The 24,103-nt window shown below is 37.5% G+C and overlaps 8 protein-coding genes across 19 annotated transcripts; 3 read left to right on the top strand and 5 right to left on the bottom strand.

The window, feature by feature from the left end:
- The first annotated feature begins 284 nt into the window (after positions 1 to 284).
- On the top strand, positions 285 to 1,386 carry LOC104703283 (germin-like protein subfamily 1 member 5). Its single transcript, XM_019237380.2, has 2 exons — positions 285 to 478; positions 626 to 1,386. Exons 1-2 carry the CDS (start codon positions 352 to 354, stop codon positions 1,186 to 1,188), a joined length of 690 nt encoding a protein of 229 aa, XP_019092925.1. The 5' UTR covers positions 285 to 351; the 3' UTR covers positions 1,189 to 1,386.
- A 1,202-nt stretch (positions 1,387 to 2,588) lies between these two features.
- Positions 2,589 to 3,706, top strand: LOC109129332 (germin-like protein subfamily 1 member 3). Its single transcript, XM_019237368.2, has 2 exons — positions 2,589 to 2,789; positions 3,027 to 3,706. The coding sequence occupies exons 1-2, from the start codon at positions 2,660 to 2,662 to the stop codon at positions 3,581 to 3,583; spliced, it is 687 nt and encodes a 228-aa protein (XP_019092913.1). The 5' UTR covers positions 2,589 to 2,659; the 3' UTR covers positions 3,584 to 3,706.
- Positions 3,707 to 3,899: 193 nt separating this feature from the next.
- LOC104699106 (U11/U12 small nuclear ribonucleoprotein 48 kDa protein) lies at positions 3,900 to 7,029 on the top strand. Its single transcript, XM_010414480.3, has 5 exons — positions 3,900 to 5,294; positions 5,382 to 5,496; positions 5,615 to 5,722; positions 5,941 to 6,499; positions 6,592 to 7,029. The coding sequence occupies exons 1-4, from the start codon at positions 3,955 to 3,957 to the stop codon at positions 6,490 to 6,492; spliced, it is 2,115 nt and encodes a 704-aa protein (XP_010412782.1). The 5' UTR covers positions 3,900 to 3,954; the 3' UTR covers positions 6,493 to 6,499; positions 6,592 to 7,029.
- Positions 7,030 to 7,247: 218 nt separating this feature from the next.
- Positions 7,248 to 8,255, bottom strand: LOC104703275 (transcription factor GTE12-like). The gene has a single exon (XM_010419283.2). It carries the CDS (start codon positions 8,253 to 8,255, stop codon positions 7,248 to 7,250), a length of 1,008 nt encoding a protein of 335 aa, XP_010417585.1.
- A 314-nt stretch (positions 8,256 to 8,569) lies between these two features.
- Positions 8,570 to 11,485, bottom strand: LOC104699018 (uncharacterized). Its single transcript, XM_010414401.3, has 2 exons — positions 10,055 to 11,485; positions 8,570 to 9,978 (listed from the first exon to the last, which is right to left on the bottom strand). The coding sequence occupies exons 1-2, from the start codon at positions 10,769 to 10,771 to the stop codon at positions 8,710 to 8,712; spliced, it is 1,986 nt and encodes a 661-aa protein (XP_010412703.1). The 5' UTR covers positions 10,772 to 11,485; the 3' UTR covers positions 8,570 to 8,709.
- A 382-nt stretch (positions 11,486 to 11,867) lies between these two features.
- Positions 11,868 to 17,899, bottom strand: LOC109124878 (pentatricopeptide repeat-containing protein At3g04130, mitochondrial). 12 transcript variants are annotated; one of them, XM_087453835.1, is made up of 19 exons: positions 17,632 to 17,899; positions 17,447 to 17,513; positions 17,304 to 17,355; positions 17,140 to 17,199; positions 16,952 to 17,053; positions 16,632 to 16,860; positions 16,449 to 16,537; positions 16,332 to 16,377; positions 16,046 to 16,230; positions 15,878 to 15,957; positions 15,616 to 15,773; positions 15,466 to 15,519; positions 15,279 to 15,360; positions 14,956 to 15,035; positions 14,828 to 14,861; positions 14,690 to 14,724; positions 14,468 to 14,594; positions 13,880 to 14,331; positions 11,868 to 13,773 (listed from the first exon to the last, which is right to left on the bottom strand). In XM_087453835.1, the coding sequence occupies exons 18-19, from the start codon at positions 13,989 to 13,991 to the stop codon at positions 12,221 to 12,223; spliced, it is 1,665 nt and encodes a 554-aa protein (XP_087309961.1). In that variant the 5' UTR covers positions 13,992 to 14,331; positions 14,468 to 14,594; positions 14,690 to 14,724; positions 14,828 to 14,861; positions 14,956 to 15,035; positions 15,279 to 15,360; positions 15,466 to 15,519; positions 15,616 to 15,773; positions 15,878 to 15,957; positions 16,046 to 16,230; positions 16,332 to 16,377; positions 16,449 to 16,537; positions 16,632 to 16,860; positions 16,952 to 17,053; positions 17,140 to 17,199; positions 17,304 to 17,355; positions 17,447 to 17,513; positions 17,632 to 17,899; the 3' UTR covers positions 11,868 to 12,220. The 12 variants fall into 12 exon arrangements, with proteins under 12 accessions (XP_087309961.1, XP_087309892.1, XP_087309923.1 ...); XM_087453766.1 differs by having other exon boundaries at positions 17,151 to 17,199; XM_087453797.1 differs by having other exon boundaries at positions 17,454 to 17,513.
- Positions 17,900 to 18,262: 363 nt separating this feature from the next.
- LOC104793704 (glyceraldehyde-3-phosphate dehydrogenase GAPC1, cytosolic) lies at positions 18,263 to 20,694 on the bottom strand. The gene is made up of 9 exons (XM_010520142.2): positions 20,470 to 20,694; positions 20,329 to 20,358; positions 20,130 to 20,230; positions 19,732 to 19,847; positions 19,544 to 19,643; positions 19,285 to 19,431; positions 19,131 to 19,191; positions 18,785 to 19,025; positions 18,263 to 18,687 (listed from the first exon to the last, which is right to left on the bottom strand). The coding sequence occupies exons 1-9, from the start codon at positions 20,471 to 20,473 to the stop codon at positions 18,471 to 18,473; spliced, it is 1,017 nt and encodes a 338-aa protein (XP_010518444.1). The 5' UTR covers positions 20,474 to 20,694; the 3' UTR covers positions 18,263 to 18,470.
- A 2,531-nt stretch (positions 20,695 to 23,225) lies between these two features.
- Positions 23,226 to 24,103, bottom strand: LOC104703274 (agamous-like MADS-box protein AGL62). The gene has a single exon (XM_010419268.2). The coding sequence runs from the start codon at positions 24,072 to 24,074 to the stop codon at positions 23,499 to 23,501; it is 576 nt and encodes a 191-aa protein (XP_010417570.1). The 5' UTR covers positions 24,075 to 24,103; the 3' UTR covers positions 23,226 to 23,498.

Here is a 24,103-nt window from a genome sequence, read left to right as displayed (position 1 = left end):
GCAAGCTCCACTATAGTCTATAGAACAAAAAGACTATTATACAAACTCAAATGATAAACAGACAGGCTTTACAAAGTTAATAAATAAAACGCAAAGCATGCATGGAAGTCCCAAATTTTTTAATTTTCTTGTATTGGGGCCTTGGATTTAAGTCCATTGTATTACATTAAAACTCGATCAATCTATTATCTATATAGTAGATGCAATTTACTTGTAAACTAAAACCAACTGTTTTGGGACGACTTCTTGGCTATATATAACGCATGCATGTTCTCATGCAGCATGACTTAATTCACAAATGAAATCATACTAATCAACATTTCTATTTTAGAAAAAATTAAAACAAAAAAAATGGAAGGTCGTCTTCGATTTCTCTTAGCTAAAATCGTATTGTTGGCTTTAGCATCTTCGTTTGTATTTTGTTACGACCCATCTCCTCTTCAAGACTACTGTGTTGCAGTTGACGATATAAATGGAGGTAATCTCTATCTATATATTGCACATACTGTATATGACTCATTAATTTGATATTCTTTAAACCGGATTTTATATGTCAAAATCAGAGTAACCTAAATTATATTATTCAAACCTCAAACCCTTTAAATTTAACTACTTCGCTTCGCAGTTTTTGTAAATGGGAAGTTCTGTAAAGATCAAAAACGTGTAACGGCGAATGACTTTTATACTTCCGACCTAAACGTCCCCGGAAACACCAGCACCGGTCCCGGCTCCACAATTACTGCCGTTACTGTTGAAAGAATGCCTGGTCTCAACACTCTCGGGGTTGGTATTGCTCGCATTGACTTTGCCCCGGGAGGTCAAGTCCCACCTCACACGCACCCGCGTGCCAGCGAGATCTTGTTAGTCATCAAGGGCAAGCTTTTCGTTGGATTTGTATCGTTGAACGAATACAACTACACGCTCTTCACCAAAGTTCTTTATCCCGGAGATGTGTTTGTGTCTCCCAAAGGTTTGATACAATTTCATGCGAATATTGGGAAGACAAATGCGGTCGTGATTGCTGCGGCTGGGAGCCAGGAACCGGGCAGGATCGTGATAGGTGATGCGGTTTTCGGATCGAACCCTTTGATTGATCCGAATGTTTTGGCTAAAGCTTTTGCGCTGAACTTGAACAAAGTGAAATATCTTCAGGCAGTGTTTTCTTCTCAAGATGACATACGTGATTAGTCTAAAATAATAACGACAAATATAGTTTAGGCGGAATAAGCTGATGATTAGATATATATATATATATATATATATATATATATATATATATAACAGGAAATACAAACAACAAAAATGTGCGCAAAATAAAAATATGTAAGATTGTAATGTGCTAATTACTGTAAGAAATTAATAAAGCTAATGAATAAGTAAGCCATATGTTTTAGTTTAAGATTTAAGAGGATGTGAGTGAGATATGGGAATAAAAAAAGAGGTTTGTGGACCTCATAGTGGAATGTTAAAAGAAAAAGACACAAACCTGAAAATGTCCTACGAGATCTTAATAACGTGTTACAAAATCGCTTCAAGAACGTCCATGTAGAAAACGCATTGTGATATTTTTTAAAAAAAAAACCATCTCTATAACCAAAACAAACATAATTTAATCTTTATAACAGAGAAGGCATGGTTTATAGTTTTAAATTACTTTACATATTATAGACACAACACAGACTACACAGTATTCATGGAAGCAAAACACTCTTACAGAGGGGCTTAACACTAATTAAGGATTATGTTGTTCTCTGCATATTGGACTCCAAATTCATTTACAGTTTAGAGCTTGCGATGCACATGGTTTATGTTATTAAAATGTGTTTTATTATATCATATTGTAATTTAATAAAGAGTAATACTGGCCACGTCTGGATTTTTAGCTTGTATATAACAAAATATTCCAAGTTCATTTTCTTAACTCCAAAGACTTTATACTCGCATATGCAGTCATATTGATGATATAATCATTTACTTGAACAATAATCACACAAATTAATATAGTTACTTGATCATATTTCCTTAGGAGAGAGTTTGTGTGTAGCTTATGTTTATGATAAATTCGTTATTACATCTTCTCACGTTTGAAATTTCCAGGTAATTTAGGAAAACTTCGGATTCAACACTTCAATACTTTGAATTCTAACATATTTAAAATTTGTTATGAGGAAGCTAGCTAGCTAGTCTTCTTATAACGAGTTTGATTCATTATAAAAAGTAAACTATTTGTTTCAAACTTAACTATTCATACAAGAAACAAAAAGGAAGAGTAAGAAGAAGAAGAAGATAATAAAAAAACCATAAAGAAAACAATCAAACCTTAATTTGATAACCAGTCAGACTTCATTAATTAACATATAAACATATGTTAAAGAAAACAATCATACCTAGAAACAAAATGAATGCATGAATGTCCACATTTTATAATTTACTTTTATTAGGTCTTGATATTTATTCGTACGTACAAACAAAATCAATCTATAATTGTTAGATGTAATTTACTTGTAAACTAAAATAAGTTAGTTTTGGACGACTTTTTCTGACTATATAAGTGTATATATATAGCGCATCCATGTTTCTCATGCATTATCGCTTAATCCAACAAAGACAAGGAAATCAAAACCACAGGAGCAATTATATTTGAACCCAAAAAAAAAAAATGAAAGGTCGTCTTCAATTTCTCGTAGCTAAAATCATATTGCTGACTTTAGCATCTTCGTTTGTATCTGGTTATGACCCATCTCCTCTTCAAGACTACTGTGTTGCCGGCGTCCAGGATATAAATGGAGGTAGTCTCTAATAAATCATAATTAACGTAAAAAAAAGAAGTTATTAAAATTAGTAATCTCTACCTTGCCAAAAAATTAAGATAAAAACAAATTATTTAAATCTGTATAGAAGTTGCAAACTAGAATATATGGCATGAAAACATAGGCGAGCACACAGTTCGTTACTATATAACTTTCATTTTCAAATTTAATTACAAACCTTTAACTGATTTGTTCTTTATTAATTTTGAATCGTAGTTTTCGTAAATGGAAGGTTCTGCAAAGATCCAAAACTAGTAACATCCAATGATTTCTTTGCTTCTGGCCTTAACATCCCTGGAAACACCAGCAACCGCCTTGGGTCCTTTATCAACCCCGTTGATATCCCTGGTCTCAACACTCTTGGGGTCTCCATTGCCCGCATTGACTTTTCCCCGGGTGGTCAAATCCCACCGCACACTCATCCACGGGCCTCCGAGATACTTTTAGTCATCAAGGGAAAGCTCTCAGTCGGCTTTGTGTCGTCGAACGACTACAACTACACACTCTTCTCCAAAATTCTTTATCCAGGAGATGTGTTTGTTTTTCCCATCGGATTGGTACAGTTTCATGCAAATGTCGGGACGACAAATGCGGTTGCCATTGGGGCGGTTGGGAGCCAAGATCCTGGTTTGATCGCGGTAGGTGATGCAGTTTTCGGGTCGAACCCTTCGATTGATCCAAATATTTTGGCTAAAGCTTTTGCGTTGAACATCAACACAGTGAAATATCTTCGGACAGTGTTTGCTCCTGAAGATGATATCGTTAATGAATAAAATTAGTGAGAAATAATAATTGTGGATATATAATTTATATTTGATGGTTATATACTATTTAAAATATTTAGTAAAGTGTAACAAATACATATTAACAAATAAATAAAATACAGATTAATATTATAATCAAAGTTCACAAACGTTTTCTCTTACTCTCTGACTCTCATATTATGTACTTAACGTATAATATAAAATCAATTCAGACGAATAAGCTTAAGTTTAATCTATTTAAAGAAAAATAGAATATGGATATGGACCGGATAATGAGATTAATGGGCCTCGTTAAATGGGCTTTATATAGGAAATGTCTCGTTTCGAATCACACAATTCAATTCACAGCGTTTCAGTGAAGTTCGCCGTCGTCGGAACTCATGGATCGACCACCGTCGTTTCCGCACTATCAAAACCCTAATCTGAACTTCTTCCACCATCGTCCTCCTCCAAACCCTAATCCTAATTTCTTCTTTCGACCTCCTCCACCTCCACTTCAAAACCTTAACACTCACCCCATCGCTCCATCTCCGCCGCCGATTCGCGAGCTCTCCGGTACTATCTCATCGTTACAGTCTCTGTTGTCGGAATGTCAAAGAACCCTAGATTCTCTCTCTCAAAATCTAGCTTTAGACCACTCTCATCTTCTCCAGAAGGACGGAAATGGCGGTTTTGTTCGTTGCCCTTTTGATTCAAATCACTTAATGCCACCAGAAGCTCTCTTTCTCCATTCACTTGGTTGCCCAAATCCTCTTGACCTCACTCACCTTCTTGGATCCTTAAGTAGTTACCGGAACACACTCGAGTTACACTGTGAAGTACAGCTGAAGGACGATGGTGGTGATCTCTGTGTCTCCTTAGATGATGCGTTAGCTGATTTTGGAACTAGTTTCTTCTACAAAGATTGTCCTGGAGCTGTGAGCTTCTCTGAGCTCGATCGCAAAAAGCTAACTTTAACACTTCCTAATGTTCTATCTGTGGAATGTAGCGATTTGGTAGTTCTTGATGAGAAGGAGAAAAATAGTATGCTAGGGATATTACCGTCTGATCTCTGTTCAATAAAGAGTGAGATTGATCAGTGGAGGGATTACCCAAATTCGTATTCCTATAGTGTTCTTTCTGCTATTCTGGGTTTGAATGTGATTGAAACGAGCGAGTTGAGCTCATGGATTCTGGTTACTTCCACGAGATTTGGTGTAATAATTGATACTTACATGAGAGATCATATATTCTTGCTCTTTCGGTTGTGTTTGAAACCGGTTGTGAAAGAAGCTTGTGGATTTATGTTGGAGTCTGATGTTAATGCTGTTGGTGTGCAGAAGATTATGAGCTGCAAAAGTAGAGTATTTGAGTGTCCAGTCTTGGTTCGAGTGTTTTCTTGGTTAGCTTCTCAACTTGCTGTCTTGTATGGAGAAGGAAATGGCAAGTTTTTTGCTCTAGATATGTTAAAACAGTGCATACTAGAATCCGCCTCTCAAATAATGTTGTTTCGGTCAGAAAGAACCACACTGGATGATGCAAGGTTGAGTAATAAGGATGGGAAGATGGAGAAGCCCTTCGAGAGTAGTTCAGGTGGGGAAGGAGGCAAAACTTTGGACAGTGCTCAGGTGATATCTGTGTCCCGTGTTGCAGCAGCTGTTGCAGCATTGTATGAAAGATCCATGCTTGAAGGGAAAATAAGGGCGATACGATATGCGCAACCACTAACAAGATATCAGCGGTAGGTTTGAAATCTTTCAAAGGCTATTAATCATATCATGTTTGGATCTGAGTTTGATTCCTCATGAATGTCTCTGTCAATCTGTAGGTTGGCCGAGCTTGGTGTTATGACAGCTAAAGCTGAGGAAGAACGGAAAAGACGTTCTAGCTACCAGCCTATTATTGATCATGATGGTCTTCCGAGACAACGCTCATCAAATCAGGTTAATACTAAACTAACTGTTATATAACATGAAAGAAACAAATATTACTGTAGGGAACTTATATTGAACGAACTGAACTATATGTATATATATATATATATTGTTTATAATGGTGTAGGATATGAATAAAATGAAGACAAGAGAAGAGCTTTTAGCTGAAGAGAGAGATTACAAGCGTAGGAGAATGTCATACCGTGGTAAGAAGGTGAAACGAACGCCTCGACAGGTAAGAAGCGGTTTCCTTTTCAATGCCTATGGTCATCACAGTTTCTTGTGTTTTGAATGTTTTGATGCAAAATGATCAGTGAATATTTGGATAGAAATGGGATTGAGAAAACTGGCCCTTCTAAAATCATACTTTCATTATGATCATAGTTCAGTTAGCAATAAAAACTTACATTATCTGCTTCTTTCACTGATTTTTCTCAATCTTTTGTTTTGTAGGTGTTACGTGATATAATAGAAGGATATACAGAAGAAATTAAGCTAGCAGGAGGGATTGGATGTTTTGAGAAAGGAATGCCATTACAATCCCCGTCTTCTGTAGGCAACGATCAGAAAGAAAGTGACGTTGGCTACGAGACTGCACCATCAACATTAACAGATGCATCATCAAGAGTCTATAAGCAATGGAATGGAGAGAAACATGCAGATATTGAATATTCAAAGGATAGCAGAAACAATACAGATAAAGTAAACCGGCATAAGGAGTATGATTCAGGTAGTTCGCAGAGACAGAAGAGTCACAGATCATATAAACACAGTGATCGAAGAGATGACAAGCACAGTGATCGAAGAGATGATGAATTCACAAGGACCAAACGGCATAGCCTCGAAAAGAAGGCTTATCATCAAAGCCACAGATCATCTCGTGAGAAGAGTTCATCAGATTACAGGACCAGAAGGGATGATCCATATGACCGCCGCAGTCGGGAACCTAGGAATCAAAATTCGTTTGAAGATAGATACAATCCAACAGAAAAGGAGTTAACTTAAAAAGAAGGTAAGTCAATTTAAAACCACCTCTCTATCTCCTTATCACCGTGTGGGCTGGTCTGACTTTAAAATGGGTGCTAAATCCCGATGATCTTGCAGTAAAAGTTTACCTGGAGCATCAGAGCAATTATGTGTGAATCTGTATCCTCTTTTGTATCCTTCACCAAATTCTTACCTTGTTTGATGCATCTGAGTGTTATCTGTCTTTATCTCACTTGGTGATACTCATTTTCCAGCTCTCTTGGATTTATAGTTCCACTGTAGTTACCATAGATGCCTATATATTTCAGTTTCCTTTTTCTTCTCTGGTTGTGACAGATTGAAGTTAATTAAGTATGTTCTTGCTATGAACACGCCGTGAGCCATGAGATTGCTGGGAAGAAATGGTGAACTCCAGAAGTGATCGTAATTGTGATATACTCCTATGTTTTTTAAGTCTCGTTACTTTAGGAAATGCATGTAGATGACAAAACACCAGTTTAAGTGATGTAATCCCTACTGATTTTGCTTCTGTTCCTATTTCAGTTTTGCCTCAAACTTCTCTAATTCCTGTCATAATCATATAGTTTTACTTAAAACCAGAAAACAAAAACAAAACACTGTTATGAAACAAAAATGAACCAATAACATAACAGCTTGTGTCAGCTGAAGCAACTAAGGAACTAGGATTGAACAATCGGCCAAGGATTCCTTGAATGCTGAATGAAAGGTTGGCCATAAAGTAATTACACGAGACGTTTATGTAGGAGTCTCTACTAGATTTCTCCCTCCTCCTTAATCTCTTCCAGTTCCGGCCAATAATCCTCAATTGTTAAAAACAGACCAAGCTCTTCTTCAATCCTCCGAGTTCTTCTTGCCAGATAGGATCTACCACAGAGTTTCACCACCTCCTTCATAGTTTGCAAGTTATCTACAATATTGAATTTGGCTTCTTCTTCCAACTCCTCTAACGCAAGCCGTTCCCTGCATAGCACTTTCAACCTGGCAGCTCTAGGCTCACCTTCGATTCTAGCTTTCACTTCACGTTCCCTTCTTTCTAAAAGTTGCTTTTCTTTCTCCATTCTCATCATCACATCAGCTTTGTTACCACCACTCTCGTCGATAAGCTTTCTATATTTGGCCTTCACGATAGTATCTGCAAATCGAATCCTTATTGTTGCCGCACGAAGAGCCTTCGTAGGAGATAAGGGCATTAAACCTTGATCGAATTCGAATTTGCTCTCAGGCTTATCCTCTTTGCTCTGCTCTTTCACTGGATTTATCAAACGAGAAACCTTTTGGCCCAAGGTAACTCTCCCACAAGCTATCTTCGTCTTTACCGATTCCCACCTCAACTCAAAAAGCTTCTTAAGCTTCTTAGCGTTCTTGTGAAGCGAATTCTCAGGAGGATAATAGCGAATCGCATTCTCGAAGACTAATTGAACATCTCTGGGAAACTCTTCAGCAATATTGAGATAGAGATTCTTGGCGAGTTTGGACTTGATTGTGACGAAATCCATTGGCTTTGATATAACAGAGAAATAATTAGGGTTTTCAATGACAAGCTCCTCAAAACGCCAACCTAACCATTCGTCTCTCATCGATTCTAGTAAATTTAGACACAGATCATGCAAGGACAACAACTCGCGATCGCGATCCATCTTTTGCTTCTTCTTATTCGTATTTGCCTGATCAAGCTCTTCTACCTCTTCAGCTCCACGCTTCTTCCTCGATCGATTGGCTTCAGATCCAACGTTTATCCTAAGTTTGGATTCTGTAACCATTCTTACAAACACGATGACAACCCGACAGAGAACAGCACAAACCCCAGTTCAAACGGAGCGTCTTCGTTTGTTCGATTGAACTAGACACACGAAGAAAAGAACGATAGAGAGAAACTAGGGTTTTGAAGTTTATATGGAACTGTTTTGAAGTTTTTTAAAAGGAGTCACTCCTAATTACACATGAACTAGATAGGATAGGAGATAGAGAAAAGGAAATTAGTAATTTGATTATTAACAAAAAAAACTCCTAATCCAATATGGAGATGTATATAAATTACCAATTATCCCAATTTAAAAAAAAAAACCGAAAATAATACTTTCAAACTTCAGTTTTCCTTTTATTAAAACCAAGAATCTATTTTTATTTCCCTTTTCTTACAATTATATGAATTTAAATGTAACCCCTTGAGTTAAAGGGTAAAGATTACGTGTGACAAAAGAAAACTATGTGATTTCAAGAAGAAACCAAAGAGATGGCTCGTTTGAAACTCCGTGGACGGAGACGATGACCAGAGCCACTATTCATCTCAGAAGAACCATCAATGGCTAATCCTTTACCCCCAAAAGACAAGTATCTGTCCATAAAAGATCCCTTTTTCTTCATCGCTGGTGTTCTTCTCCCTAATTCCGAAGAAACCGTCTGAAACGGCGACGAGCAAGCCGACGACGGAGCTCCAGAGTAATCAGAAACCGCCGGAGGAGAGAACACGAATCTCGGAGATTCCTGAACCACGACACCTTTCATCAACCCTTGAGTAAATTTCAATCTCACTGATAAACTCGGGAGATCACCACTCTCTGTTCTCATCGGAAACGCTCTTTCTCCTCTGTTACAACCCGACGGCGAATACATCTCTCTGAGAGGAACACGACGGTTGTTGTTATCTCCTGAGAAACGTCGATTCTCCTCCGACTCTTCCTTCTTCGCCCACCGTAAAAGAAGCTTAAGACGCGCTCCTGTTCCCCCGCCGCCACCACCACCGCGGCGTTTGCGTTTAGAATGCGTGGAGATTTCAGTCGAACACTCACTGATCCCATCGAAACTCTCTCTGTCTGGACTTCTTAACTCAGCGGTGTGATCCGTTCTCGCCGCCGTGAATAGAAAAATCTCAGAATCAGATATCTCAAACGAAGTTCCTGGACTACCGCAGAATCCATAACGCTCTTCTCTAAACCTCGAAACGCTCTCACCGCAGTTTGTTCTCCCACCAGCGGCAACAAGCCGTTTGATCAACAACTCAGAAACGAGCGTTTTCGGCGTTTGCCGTTTAAGCAAATCAATGGCCGTCATCCCGTACGAATCAACGACGTTAAGATCAACGCCAGGGATTCTCAACAGACTCTCAACGACGTCAGGTCTAACGGCGTTAAGATTATCCATCACAGCTAGATGAACCACAGTTCTTCCGTTACAATTTCTAACGTTGACAATCTCAGAAAAGTCAACGGAACAGCTTCCTCCCCCTCCTGAGACTAACTTCTTCAGAAGCTCCATCTGCCGGTCCAACCGTTTAAACCCGGACGCAGCAAAACCAGAGACGACCGTGTGAAGAAACGTGTCACCATCTCCGTTAACAATGGAAATCAACGGTTGAGATTCGTTAATAAGAACCTCCACTACATCTAAATGACCCTTGTAAGCAGCTATATGTAACGCTGTGTTTCCATGGCTATCTTGAACCTCCATGATCGAATCATACTTGGATACAAGATACTTCACCACCTGAATTAATATCAATAAATAAGTCTATGCATTAAATTAATGTAAATAAAATGATTTGATTTGTGGTAGTTCTTACTTCGATTTGAGCTCTGCTAGAAGCAGAGTGTAACAGAGTAGAACCAAACGCATCTCTGAGTTTTGAAACGTCGTCGTATTTGCCAGAGGGTAAAAGTTCATCGAGGATTGTCACGTGTCCGCCTCTCGCGGCACTGTGGACTCCTCTTTTTACCATCTCCTCTTTTACTATTAACTGTTTCTCTGTTAACTTTTCGCCGTTGATTTCTTCGACGCCGGCGATATCAGCCGGTAACAAAGCGAAGTCGAGAACGAGACGGAACACGTCGTCGTTTCGACCTCGTGCGGCCGCGTAGAGGATATCAGTGACACCGTATTCTCCTTCACCGAACACGAGAAGTGGATCTCTCTCTAGAAGCTTCTTCACGAATTCTAAATCTCCGGCGGAAGCGGCGGTGTAAAGCAGCCAGCCGCCGTAGCCAGCTCTGATGAGGGAGTTATCTCCGTTCCCGATTTCGCACTCTTCTAGTAGTCTTTTAGCGACGCGGGAGCGGTTAAGAGCCACGTGGCAGTTGTTACCGTCTCCGTCGTCCCAGACGGTTTCGAGGCGGCGGATACGGCGGAGGGAAGTGAGTTTAACGAGGAGGTTTGTGTCTTGGTGAAGAAGCTCGATGACAACGTCGTATAGACCGTTCGCGGCAGCGCAATCGATCGGTGAAGCGTACCACCACTGGTCTCCGGTGCTTTCCCACCGGAGAGGAAATATCGGCGGTGGCATTTCCGGTTTAGATTTGGAACCGGGTCTTACTCGGTTTTTGTTAAACCAAAAATTAAAGACTCTCTCAAAGATTAGAAAAAACAGAGCATATGTGATAAGGGAAATAAATAAAGAGAAAACAGAGGAAGTAGAATACAAAGAAGAATATGAATAGTTTGAAATCAATGGAGATATATTTGTTTACGACGCACACAAAGTGATGAAGCAGAAGGCAACAAAAAAAAAGGAGAAGTCTTGAAGATCGTGTTGTTGTGGCGGAGACGGACGGAACTTGTGATTATGTGTTACCAGAAAAAAAGTATAAAAATAGTAATTTTGGGAGCATCGAAGATATACAAGATTCCTTCATTCCCCGTGAGTGGACCATATCTGACGGTATTTTATCATTTTATCATTTGTTAATCTCTTTTTTATGATCTTCAAAAGATTAAAAAGTTTAAATTTCGAGAAAAAAAAGAAAGAAGAATGTGTAAAGAATATTATTCTGCAGCAAGAATTTTTGTTTTGGTTTTTCGAGAGAAATACGTAGCAGGATCTTGTTATGGTTTGTATATTTCAGGAAAGTTCAAAAGTAATAATTGAATGGATGTTTCATCTAATTAGACGCGTCGCTCGTTTTGTTGAAACCAGACGTGGAGCCGTGGAGGTATTATTTAATCATAGTAGGTTTTGTACTCTGTGCTCAATAAATCTGCAATTTGATAGATGTAGACCAAATAAAAAGCGCCCCCCTTGTGGCAGCTAGCTAACCACTTGAGGGCCCTTAATAATATCTACTCAATAATTCACTAAAAATGCATAATGATTCGTAGTTAAAGCTTAACCATCATTACGTGGTTGAAGAAGACTACTCAATTAGAAAACAAAAAAATCCTAAAAAGATATTTTTTTTTTTGTTTTGTTTGGGCTTTTGGGGTTAGTAATATGGATCTACCTTTCTGTCGGTGTGGAGTGTGGACGCATCCAAACGCACATGTATCTGTTCCCTAAACTCAATGCTTATATATTAAAGAAATTGTTTTTCCTTATATCTCATGTGTATAGATCTTGTAAGACTGGATCTTCCCTTAAAAAGATTTGAGTCAGAGCAGACAGCTTGCCGAGCCAACCTCTTTACTTTCAAGATTGTGTCAGAATCAATCAACTCCAGAGTTACAAACCTTAACAGCTATTCTTGTATTTGAAATAGAAGTTTCTCTTACCAATGACCAAAGTACTTATGAAGCTACACTACAATGTGGTTGAATGAAGAACACAATGGACATTTTTACGCATGATCTGATCTTGTCTTCTTTCTATAAAGCCTGGAGTGCACAAATTATCACAATCTACAATCTCCCCCTATTCAACAGTACCACAAATTGTCTAGCCTCTCTCGTAACCATACCGCAATAAACAGGTAAGAAGATGCCGAAAGAAAACACAGGTCCAGCCATAGTAAAAAATATCTCACTTTAAAGGGGCACTGAGTTTCACAGTCTTCATGATGTGTTCGATTCTCTCAGCGGATTCATGCATATTCTTCTTCTTGACCTCTTCCAAGAGCAGCAAACAAGTCCGGTGCCGCGGCGTGATATCTTGGCTAATCATCTCTTCGAATAGACAATACGCCCACTCACATATATTGGCTCTGCATAACCTCTGTATCAGAAAAGTATAAGTCGATTCATCGAGGCTGAGATGATGTTTAGTCACCATTTCTTTCAATAATTTCCCAACCTCAACTACATCTCCTCTCTTAAAACAAGATCTCAGCAACGGGTGATACGTATGAACATCCGGATCACAAAGCTTGGAACTCTCCATTTCCTTGAGAAGCTCAACCGCCTTGTGTTCCTCGTCGTGATGGCAGTACATAGCGATCATGGAGTTATAGGTAGATGTATTCATGGAAACACCAAGTTCTGGCATCTCAACTCTGAAAACCCGCTCAGCTTCTTCTAACCGACCAGCTCTAGCGAGCGTGTGAATCAAGCAGTTGTAGAAAAGAGCATCAGGTTTACAACCGGATCTTTTCATCCTTGTAGCAACCCGTAATGCCTCCTCAAACTCTTTCTGTGCATTAAGAGAAGCCATAATAGTCGTGTAAGTAATAGAATTCGGAGGAGACCCATTAGCTTCCATTTCACTTAGCATCTCATAGACCTTAATAAACTCAGACTGCTGGCAGTAACACCTTATAATCGTCGTATAGCTAATAACACATGGTTGAAACCCATGGCCTTTCATCTCTTGGATCGTCCAAAGAGCCTCCTCGACTCTATTTGCCTTACACCAACCGTGAATGAAGATATTAAACGTATGAGCATTTGGTGTAATGTGTGACTTAAGCTCTAGCAAAACTACCCGAGCCTGCTCGACACTTTTCTCCTTGCAAAGCGTATCGAGCAGCAGATTCATCGATTCTGTGTTCTTCTCCAATCCAAACTCACCCAATTTATCAAATATTCCCACTGCTTCTTCCCATTCCCCTGCACCAGCAAATCTCCTCATGATCTTAGCAACAGTGTTCAAAGTGACAAGTTTATCACCTCTCATTCTCTCCACAAACTCCTTCATCCGATCCCATTTCTTCGCCTTCCCGAGAATATCCACCGCCATATCGTAAGAGTCATTAGAATGTTTGTGCCCTTTACAAGTCTCAGCCCATCTCAGAACACCAAGAGCAGATCTCCAGTCATCTCTAAACCTATGAAGTAGCTTATGAACCAAACCATCAGAGAGATTGATCCTGGTACAGAGTTCATCGTTAGATAGACGATTAAAAACCTCATCTTCACTGTCTCTATCACCTGCTCTACCTACAATTACATTCCATATCTCCTCAGACTGTGAAGATTCATCAAGTGTCTGCTCCGAAACTGTAGAGAGATTCTTGATGAACGTAGAGGTAAGAGCGGTAGCAACCGAAGGTTTAAGGCGTAACAAGGTGTTTCCAATGCGATTCTGAATAAGGCAAGACATCAGGAGAATTCTAAAACCCAGAATCGAGGGTTCTTCAACTGCAACCACATAAAAGTCCAATTTTTATCGCCATAAATGAAATTCGGATCTCAACGGTGACATATAACGAACATAATTGAGACATTAAAACTCAAAAGCTCGTACCTGAGAGCTGGAGGCAATGGGAAAATGTGAGGACGACGACGGCCGTCTCGCCGGGAAATTTGACGAGGACTAAATCGCAGAGTAGGGTTTTTGGGTCCATAGAACATGACATGGTGGCCCATTTAAAGCCCAAATACCGTTTTGGTTTGAACACCGGTTAGGTTCTGTTTTCTGATGAATTATGTTGTCATTGAGACAAGCTTAAGTCTTCAAATCCACCCATTTATTAACAAGCTTCTTGTGCCTACTTACATTGCTTCATAATTTTTATGGCAACACTTAGACATAAATCGTATTTCCGGTCAAGCTTCTTCTCCTGTTTCACAGCTTTTCTCTACTGCACATATCTCTCTTGTCGAACAGCTGTTTGATCAGAGATAAAAATGTATGGTGAGATGGTTCATAGTCAGCATCAAACATGCGCTTGCGACTGGTTCTAACGGCCCTTTATCCTGCAGTAACAAGAATGGTTAAAAGAAGTATGATGATTGAAACAATAGTGATGGGGATGATTAGTAATGGTTATTTGATCAAAAACTCATATATACACAAAAGCTCATTAAGTCTTGGAAATCAATTTATTCTTACCTTCTGGTGCAAGAGACTGAGATGGTGGTGGCAACCATGCAGAAGCAAAGCCAGATTTTGCGATGACGGGAACTTTTCCATCCAATTTTCTCCACCAATCATGTTTGTGAGATTCCCAGTTGTAAGCCTGATATAGAATTCCTAATTCCTCTTAGATTCAATCTAAGGTCAAACCAAGATTGTACGTAAGTGTTAGACTATATCATATAAAGATGAGCTTACCTGGAGAATGATTTTCCATCCATCGCGTAGCCAACCTGATATAGAGAAGCAAAAGACTTAATAATTGCAGCTTTGAAACTAAGAACATGAAAACTCATGAACATAAGGCTTAATCCTAAACTAATTCCTTTGTAATACCGATATTAGTTTGGTAATTGAATTCATCAAAGACCTGCAAAAGTATCATGCTTTAAAAACAAGAAAGATGGAGCAACAATTTTGAACATAAAGTGGTAGAGTTAATAAAGAAGACAACAGACACTTACATTGTTATAGTAGCCCATGTCGACACAAGGTTCTGTAAAACCGAAACCTTAAACACTAATTAGGTGGATTCAACAATAACCTGCATCCAGATAGATAGCATTTAAGATAGATCAACCAATAAGTGATATGCGTACTGAGACACAACTCAGTAAGTTCTGAAGCAGCAAACTAATCAAAACGAACTTTTTATAAATGTGACAATGAAGAGGAAAAAGCAAAAAAACTGATATTAAGAAAATAGAGGCATATCGATCAGATGGAATGAAATCAAGTGTTTTATGCATACAAATAAATTTTCTAGGGGTGAAAAGAAGCTTCATACCTGATTAGAGAATTATATATTGAAGCTATTGAAGATGTCTACGCATGCTGGTTAGCCCTTTCCATTGTTTGAAGACGGAGTCCTGCAACGGTAAGAAATGAGATCCTTGCAGGGTTAACTAAACAGTTTAATTAAGCTATAAATATGCTATTAAGTGATGATACTTTCTGATACAGAGCGCATTTACCTGAAAATTCTAGCAGATGTGGTGTGCTTCTTTTTGATGCAGGCAAATCTGGAGCTGTTGAGATCGGCATCAAATCACAGAACGCATTGGTTTAGTTTAGTTTTCTATTTATGAAGTACAAATATAACTACGTGAAACTAGATGCATTGCCTTCTTGTTCTCTGCTTTTTCACAGGTCAAGCTTAAAACTTGCGTGTGAGCAAGACCTCGTTTTGTCCAGTGGAGTAGCAGCGTTGCAGTTTCTGGTTCTGGCTTGACTTTCCATATTCAGTTTGGTATTGCTAGCTATGTTTTCAACACTCGTTTCCCTGCAATGCAGAAATCAACACACCCAAAGAAAACCGCAATTATAAGAGGAACGTAATACCATAGTTGGAGTGAATCAATCTGATTTTGAAACAATTTGGCGCACCTGTGTTGATTACTCACACGTGAGAAACCTGAAGTGGTGGTTGTTTTATATCTGTTCCGACGTCAACATCCCCGAGATTACTGTTGAATGAACAAGAAGAAAAAGCATTATAATGGTTTCTTATCTCACATAATTACAGTAAGATCTCACAAAGAATGATATAGATACCTAGCATATGCGGTCTTGTTGTTGATCTCTGCATCCTTGGTTGGCTTGATACTCGTGAATCAGATTGGTAGAGAGATAGCCAGCTATGATCATCAACTTGTCTCCATGAGAAAACTGCCAGTGGTGGTTTGGGAAAGGAATGTTCTCCTTGTTTTATACCTCTAACGTTTGTATCCCGGAAATTACTGTTAAATGAACAAGAAGAGAAAAAAAAAGGAATCAGAATGGCCTCTCATGATCTCATTTAATTAAATACCATATGATCTCACAAAGAATGATATAGAACCTGGATTTAATGTTGATCTCTGTGCTAGCTAGTAACACTCGATTCCCTGCAGTCAGAGAAAAATGGTTATTTGAAATAAAAGCTTGAAAGAAGAGTGAATATGATTTGAAACAGAACCTGGAAGGGGTCTTTTTATTCTTGGACGTTGCTTATGGTCTCATTCATGGATTTTAGTAGAGCTAGCTGTGTTCGTAACACTCGTTTCCCTGCAGTCAATGAGACAATCAATCAACACAAGAAATTAAAGAAAACCATCAATTACTAGAATATCAATCAAAAGATGAGATAAAAGAGAGTTACGCCATGGAAACAACAAGGTCCTCCCATCCTCAGCTGAATTGCCTAGCTAATCTTTCAGATGCCCGCATCCCGGAGAGATAACTGTTGAATGAACAAGAAGAAGAAAAAAACGAATTAGAACCTGGCCTTGTTGTTGATCTCTGCTTGCTTTGGTTAATTAGGGTAAGTTGATATTTCCTGAGGCTTGCTCTGTGTGTTGTAGCAACAGGTTCTGACACGGCTCTTTATCCTGCAACAACAAGAATGGTTAAAAAAAAAAAAAAAGTAGGATGAACGAAACAAAACCTTGAAGAATAGAGATGGATGATTTGAAACAAAACCTGGAGGGGCTCTTCTTCTTCTTGGACGTTGCTCGCTCATGGTCTCCTTCATGGATTTTGGTAGAGCTAGCTAGCTGTGTTCGTAACACAACACTCGTTTCCCTACAGTCAATGAGACAATCAAACACCACACGAAACCATCAATCACAAGAATATTAGACAAATTAAATAATAAGATGAGAGAGTACAAGCGAATTACGCCATGGAAACAACAAGGTCCCCCCCCCCAAACCTCACCCGTACCATATCTGAAATCATCAAAAGATTCAGAGAGTTCAATATTAGAAGATTCTGAGACCAAATTCTTATAACAATAACGAAATAATTAAAACTAACAAGGAATTATACATACTTTACACAGACGGATTAGAAGGTTTTTGTTTCCACTGCAGGCTCGTCAAACCCTAACTCACCCATAATCACATTAAATCCATCATCATCGAACAAAATCAATCTAAAAAAGAAAACATAAAAAACCAAAAAAATAATACGTACGACTCACACAATTTATGAGTCGCCAAGTCCATCAATCGATAGGTCAAATAAATCGATCAACGAGCACCTGTTTCACATAATCGAAAATAAAAAACCCAGTCAGAGATACAAAAAAAAAAAAAAACTACACGAAATCAAGTCAATTTATCATAAATTTACTAAGAACACATAACAAGAGGAGATACCTCTCTTCTCTGACTTGTTTGGGTACGTTTGTTGCCTGCTCTCTCTCTCTCTCGTCGACATACTCCTCGAATCTATCTCTCTCTCGCAACTTTTGTTTCTCATAGTTGTGCCTTTTTTTTTTTTCTCTTCTCCTAGTGAAGAAGAGTCTCTCTGATGATAATTTGATTTCTCAGTCTCATCAGTCTCTCAGGGAAGAGTGTATTATTTTATAAAGGGTTGAGAAAAGAAGAAAAGGAAATTCCTATTCCTATTTCTTTTTTATGTTTTGGTCATCTAATTCCTATTCCTATTTCCTTTATTCCAATATTAAATTTTCTTTTATTATATAATAATAAAACCAACACACATGGGACAACATTAATTTAAAGTTAATATAAGCCCAAAAGCAAACTCTATAAATTTTAAAGCAACGATTTTTTTGGGACATACAGTCATATATACTGTCCTTATTTTTAAAAATCCCTGTATTAAAATACTTGCCAACCAATTCGATGTGATTAATAATCGTATTCAACCAAGAATATGAGTTTTATGCAAGGATGTGTATGAAACAATTGCATGGTTGAGATGCATTATATAGATAAGCGAAACTTCTTATGCTTCTGTGGGTAGAGAGTAGTATAAGACAAAAGGCAAACGAAAAAAGGCTTCATTAAAACACCGGTCTACAAATTCCCATCACCTCACATGAATGAGAATAGCAAAAACCATAACACAAAAAAAAAAACCAAGGTTTAAGTTCGAAGAAATTTTATTAGAAAAAACGACAAATTCAGACCAATCTAGGGATGAACATATGACTTTCCACTCCCCATCATTCGACATCTGCTTCTTAGATTTAGGCCTTTGACATGTGGACGATCAAATCGACCACACGGGAACTGTAACCCCATTCGTTGTCGTACCATGACACCAATTTCACAAACTTGTCGCTCAATGCAATTCCGGCCTTGGCGTCAAAGATGCTCGACCTGTTGTCACCAACGAAGTCAGTTGAGACAACATCATCTTCGGTGTATCCAAGGATTCCCTTTAGCTTGCCTTCAGATTCCTCCCTAAAAATTGGTAGTAAAAACACTGTTTTAGTTACTTCGATGATCGTTACTGGAACACAAGGAAATTGAATTATTATTCTGTGCCCAAAAAGCTTACTTGATAGCCTTTTTGATTTCATCGTAGGTAGCAGCCTTCTCGAGTCTGACGGTGAGGTCAACAACTGAGACATCCACAGTTGGAACACGGAAAGACATTCCAGTCAACTTTCCGTTAAGGGCTGGAAGCACCTTTCCGACAGCCTTAGCAGCTCCAGTGCTGCTGGGAATAATGTTGAATGAGGCAGCTCTTCCACCTCTCCAGTCCTTCATTGATGGACCATCAACAGTCTTCTGGGTAGCTGATGGTGGGAATAATGTTAAAAAGCATATCCATTAGGTCACAAAATTTTCACATGTTGCCCCGAATAGTCTGTAATAAATTCCTTGATGATGGAGAAATTTACCAGTGATTGAGTGGACAGTTGTCATAAGACCCTCAACAATTCCAAACCTGTCGTTGATAACCTACACAAAGAAACCAAAGATTGCTAATGAAAACTATTCACTTGAAGTTTGAAAAACAGTCAAATTTGATCTAACTTATCAGATAATATATACCTTGGCAAGGGGAGCAAGGCAGTTAGTGGTGCAGCTAGCGTTGGAGACAATGTCAAGGTCAGACTTGTATTCGTGCTCATTGACACCAACAACAAACATAGGAGCGTCTTTGCTGGGGGCAGAGATGACAACCTTCTTGGCACCACCCTGAACAAACAACAAGTCACTCATTTAGTTGAATGGATAATAAAGAAAATACAAGCAGGAAACGATTACCATCCATACCAAACATAGTATAATCAAATCAAACAAGACAAACCTTCAAGTGAGCAGCAGCCTTGTCCTTGTCAGTGAAGACACCGGTAGACTCAACAACGTAGTCTGCACCAGCCTCGGCCCATGGGATGTCCTCAGGGTTCCTTCACAAAAACCAAAAAAACTAATGAGACTGAAACTCCCAACTGATATAAAATATGCATAAAGACAGATAAAGGACCATAGATGTACCTAATGCCGAAAACAGTGACTGGCTTCTCACCGAAGAGAAGGGTCTTGTCATCCTTGATCTTGAGTTCATTGTGCTTCCATTGGCCGTGAACACTGTCGTACTTGAACATGTAGGTCTGCAGCAATCAAACACAGAGCAATCATTAGTTTCACACATGATCCAACCAGCTAATCAAGATGAAAAGAGAAAACTGAACTATTTTCAAATCTGAGCTCTTAAACGAATCATAAAACACATGCATAAACGTGGATAAAAATATATACGATTAATCAAAATCAAGAAGACGAAATAAGGAGATCTGAATGACTAATTGAATCCTATAATCAACAGCTAATATTAATCAAAATCAAAATCCAATAATCGAATCAGCGTTAAAACCAAGGAAGAAAACACTAACCATGTACTCAGTAGTGATGAAGGGGTCGTTGACGGCAACGAGCTCAACATCGTCCCTCTGAAGAACAACCCTAGCGACCAAACGACCGATTCTTCCGAATCCTAGCGATTACACAAACCCCAAGAGTCAGATTTTAGATCTAGATATACGAGAGAAACAACAAAACCTAACAAAAATATAAAATCAATCCGAAACTCACCGTTGATTCCGATCTTAATCTTCTTGTCAGCTACAAGGGAAAACAACAAAGAAAAAAAAATTCCAAAAACGATCAGATCAGAAGACACAACATCGTAAATATCAGTGACGAGCTAAGAGATTTAGGAAAAAAGAGACTCACCCATTGTTTGAATCGAAAACGAGAGAGAGAGGTTGAAGATGAGATTCACAGAGAGGAAGAGAGAGATTTTACAATGTGATGAGATGGTGAGTGAGAAGGCTCCGTGAAGGGCTATTTAAAAGAGTGAAGAACGTGAAGAAGGGGTTGGGAAAGATCTAGTGGCTGAGAATTTTTCTTGGGAAAAAAGTCAGATCTGATTCAATATTTTTCTTAACTAAATGACCTAATTACCCATGGACACTTTGCCTTATTTACAGTTGTATCCATGTTATTTTGGCAAGTGTCGTCATTCCTGAGGCGATACGTGGCGTATGCATCTCACGCGCTGATCTAGAATATTCTTTAAATCTTCGAATGGTTCGGGGTCGGCATGAAACTTAGCGTATTTTGGACATGCTGCTCTGCGCCGGCCAGTGTTTGACTGCCACGAGTTCACGAGATGCCCATGTTAGTAGACGATTTCCATTTTTCTAGAACGTAACGCCCAAATAATATATTCCAAGAAAAATATAAGTCAATTATCTTGTGATACTTTTCCTTATAAAAACTAAGAAAATATTGATGTGTAGTGGACTTATATAAATTTGGAAAGTTTGATATGATTTCCAATATTTTCAACAACAAAAAAAGATGTATATTTTGTTTTGTGTAAAAATTATTCAAAACCAAAAATTGTGATGGGTGATCTAATGAAAATAACAAAACCAACAAAACATAAATTCTAGATCTAGATATACGAGAGAACCAACAAAACCTAACAAATAAATAAAATCAAGTATATTATCTAAAGGCCTAAATTTATACATGCGAGTATGTGACATTCATTTCAAAACTTACAACTGTACATTGTTGTTCTTGTAATGTAGGAAACCCTCTCCCAATAGAAAGCTAAACCTATACTAGAGCTTATGATATGACGGATCTTGTTTTACTTATAGAAGCTTCAAAATTTGGTGAATACGGAATAGTCATGATATCTCTTGCGCAACGCAAATGAAAGAGATGCAAGGATCGGCCGGTCTCCTTGGGAGTCTCTGGACGGCAAGAGTAGTGATTCTCGTTCTACATATCCCTTATTAATGCCATAGATATATGAAAGCGCTAAGGAAAAGATTATAGAACTCACGTCCATCAGCCCATCACTGATCCAACTCTAACCTCTTTGAAAACGTTGTTGTTTGGACCAGCCAGACGAGCAGTCACTACTCCTGGAAAGAAAAGAGTAAAAATGATAATATATAGACACCAGATTCTCCATTAACGTTCGCTGTTATTAAAAGAAAAATACTTAGTTTCACTTTTTTTTTCACCTCCTCTCTTCTCAACCAATTAGAATCTTCTATTTAATATTTTATTTAAAAAAAAACTAAAATTAACTTAAAAAACAAAATAAATTAAGTAAACAAATTTTGTATCTTTGTAATTAAAGAAATTTAAATATTTGCTTGGTTTAGATTTTTAAAATTAGAACAAAATTATGTGTCGATTTGGGTTTACAAATAAGGTTATTAGAGTTTAGATTTTACAATGAAAACGAAATTATATGTCGGTTTGGGTTTACAAATGAAGTGGTTAGGGTTTAGATTTACAATTAAAACAAAATTATATGTCGGTTTGGGTTTACAAATAAGGTGGTTAGGGTTTAGATTTTACAATATAACAAAATTATATGTTGGTTTGGGTTTACAAATGAAATGGTTATGGTTTAGATTTTACAATTAGAATGAAATTATTTGTCGGTTTGGATTTAAAAATGAGATGGTTAGGATTTAGATTTTACAATTAAAATGAAATTATATATCGGTTTGGGTTTATAAAAGAGCGGTTTAAGTTTTTAATTTTATAATAAATGTTACATAATTTATTTCCTTATTTTATAAGGGGTGAATGAAGAGATTCACCTCTATAGAACGTAAGTGTTGTTCTAAAACTAACTACAGTTAAACCTCTATAAATTAATACTATATAAATTAATAAACACTATAAATTAATAAATTTTGTTAGTCCCAAGTCGGGACAGTGTAAAAATTAACAAAATTCGATAAGATAATAAGATAATAATTTTTTTTGAAATCCCCATGTAAAATATGGTCCCAATAATATCATAAATTAATAATCATGTAAATTTACATATATATGTATATATATATACATATAGTAAAGTATGTTTTTCTTAAACCTCATATCTATAAAAAAATTGTTATGTTGTATCTTCAAACTATAATGATATAAAATATTCTATAACATTTCATAAAACAGCTAAAACTTTGGGTTAAAGTTTTCAATTTCTAAATATGTATAATTTACATTTTCATAGTTTGATATACTATTAAAATATGATAATTGATATTCTTATTCATAAATTTGAATATTTATGTCATGTGTGTAAGTGAATTTGTCTATAATATTTGTAATTCATTGTCAATAATATTTTTTAATTATTTCAAATTCCAATACCTTAAAATTTACAACATCCAAAATTCTAATCTTATTTTACAAAAATTGTCTCAAATCATAATTTAAAAAAAAAAATAAACAATTAAAATATATCTATAAATTAATAATTATTAATTTACACTATAAAATAATTATTATTAATTTATAGATAAATTAATATCACTATAAATTAATAAAATGTCTTGGTCCCAACATTATTAATTTATAGAGGTTTTACTGTAGTTAAGCTATTATGGTATTTGGTTGGAAGATATTATGAATTTAATGGTTCATTTATATAATTTCTTAGCACCAATAAAAACACTAAAAACATAATTTAATGCATTTAAAAGAACATTTAGAATACAACGACGACCAATAGATATAGAGAAGTTGATGAATATTTTCATCTGTTAAACATATTAATAATCATCGAACTAAACCTTTATTTTCAGCCATTAACAATAGAAGAAAAAAAATGATCATGACACATGCAGTCACGCACCACCAGACTGTCCACGTCCCGCACAACCAGCAAATGAATCATCACCATCTTTTTCAATCGAGAGAGCCATGCATGCTAAATTATTAGTTTAATCAGATGCGCTACCACCAGAATGGTCACATCCCAAACTACCAGAAGATGAACTACCACCGTCTTTCACCATTAGTGGGAAAAACATTTCATGTAACTCGACAAGCGCTTGGTGCCTTCGCTGCATATCCTTCATGCTCAAGCCTTCCTCAGGAATGTTCCACCACATTTTGTCTAACTTTTTTTCCTTCCTTGATTTCTTTACCTCTTTCAGCTTATCTAGATCTAGTGCAAGCTCCTCCTCAAGTGCTTCCATTTTAACTATGTCGTCATGGATCCTTTGTTTCTTATAAGCTTCCACTAGCAGTCCCGTATGGCCTTTGGCAAAAAGTTCTTGTCCCGAAGGGTTCTTCAACCGGGCAGCCACTTCGTTTATGGACGGAAATGCGAACGTGTACGGCTTTCCAGCTTGAGAGAAAACCAAGATAGCAACTTCGACGTCACACATTGATACGAGCTCGTTCAATTTCTTGAAAATTCCGCCTTTACGTTTTGAGAACGCAATCATCCTATCACCATAGTTGTCAACCTTCTTCATCTCGATCTTTTGCTTCCCCTTTGTTTTTCTTCCCATTCTTTGATTCAGAAACCGAATTGCTTGAT

The sequence above is a fragment of the Camelina sativa genome, chromosome 1 (genome assembly GCF_030686135.1).
Source record: "Camelina sativa cultivar CO46 ecotype springtype chromosome 1, ASM3068613v1".
Lineage (NCBI taxonomy): Eukaryota > Viridiplantae > Streptophyta > Magnoliopsida > Brassicales > Brassicaceae > Camelina > Camelina sativa.
This window is presented reverse-complemented; position numbering and strand designations above follow the sequence as displayed.

Excerpts from the sequence above, each read along its gene's own strand:
- LOC104703283 (XM_019237380.2), top strand. The coding sequence starts at position 352 with ATGGAAGGTCGTCTTCGATTTCTCTTAGCTAAAATCGTATTGTTGGCT. Across the intron at positions 479-625 it reads AGTTGACGATATAAATGGAG|TTTTTGTAAATGGGAAGTTC; the intron begins GTAATCTCTATC and ends TTCGCTTCGCAG.
- LOC109129332 (XM_019237368.2), top strand. The coding sequence starts at position 2,660 with ATGAAAGGTCGTCTTCAATTTCTCGTAGCTAAAATCATATTGCTGACT. Across the intron at positions 2,790-3,026 it reads CGTCCAGGATATAAATGGAG|TTTTCGTAAATGGAAGGTTC; the intron begins GTAGTCTCTAAT and ends TTTGAATCGTAG.
- LOC104699106 (XM_010414480.3), top strand. The coding sequence starts at position 3,955 with ATGGATCGACCACCGTCGTTTCCGCACTATCAAAACCCTAATCTGAAC. Across the intron at positions 5,295-5,381 it reads CCACTAACAAGATATCAGCG|GTTGGCCGAGCTTGGTGTTA; the intron begins GTAGGTTTGAAA and ends GTCAATCTGTAG. Across the intron at positions 5,497-5,614 it reads GACAACGCTCATCAAATCAG|GATATGAATAAAATGAAGAC; the intron begins GTTAATACTAAA and ends ATAATGGTGTAG.
- LOC104703275 (XM_010419283.2), bottom strand. The coding sequence starts at position 8,255 with ATGGTTACAGAATCCAAACTTAGGATAAACGTTGGATCTGAAGCCAAT.
- LOC104699018 (XM_010414401.3), bottom strand. The coding sequence starts at position 10,771 with ATGCCACCGCCGATATTTCCTCTCCGGTGGGAAAGCACCGGAGACCAG. Across the intron at positions 9,979-10,054 it reads CTAGCAGAGCTCAAATCGAA|GTGGTGAAGTATCTTGTATC; the intron begins GTAAGAACTACC and ends ATATTAATTCAG.
- LOC109124878 (XM_019244219.2), bottom strand. The coding sequence starts at position 13,991 with ATGTCATGTTCTATGGACCCAAAAACCCTACTCTGCGATTTAGTCCTC. Across the intron at positions 13,774-13,879 it reads CCATTGCCTCCAGCTCTCAG|TTGAAGAACCCTCGATTCTG; the intron begins GTACGAGCTTTT and ends ATGTGGTTGCAG.
- LOC104793704 (XM_010520142.2), bottom strand. Across the intron at positions 20,231-20,328 it reads GATTAAGATCGGAATCAACG|GATTCGGAAGAATCGGTCGT; the intron begins GTGAGTTTCGGA and ends TGTAATCGCTAG. Across the intron at positions 18,688-18,784 it reads GAAATCAAAAAGGCTATCAA|GGAGGAATCTGAAGGCAAGC; the intron begins GTAAGCTTTTTG and ends ACCAATTTTTAG.
- LOC104703274 (XM_010419268.2), bottom strand. The coding sequence starts at position 24,074 with ATGGGAAGAAAAACAAAGGGGAAGCAAAAGATCGAGATGAAGAAGGTT.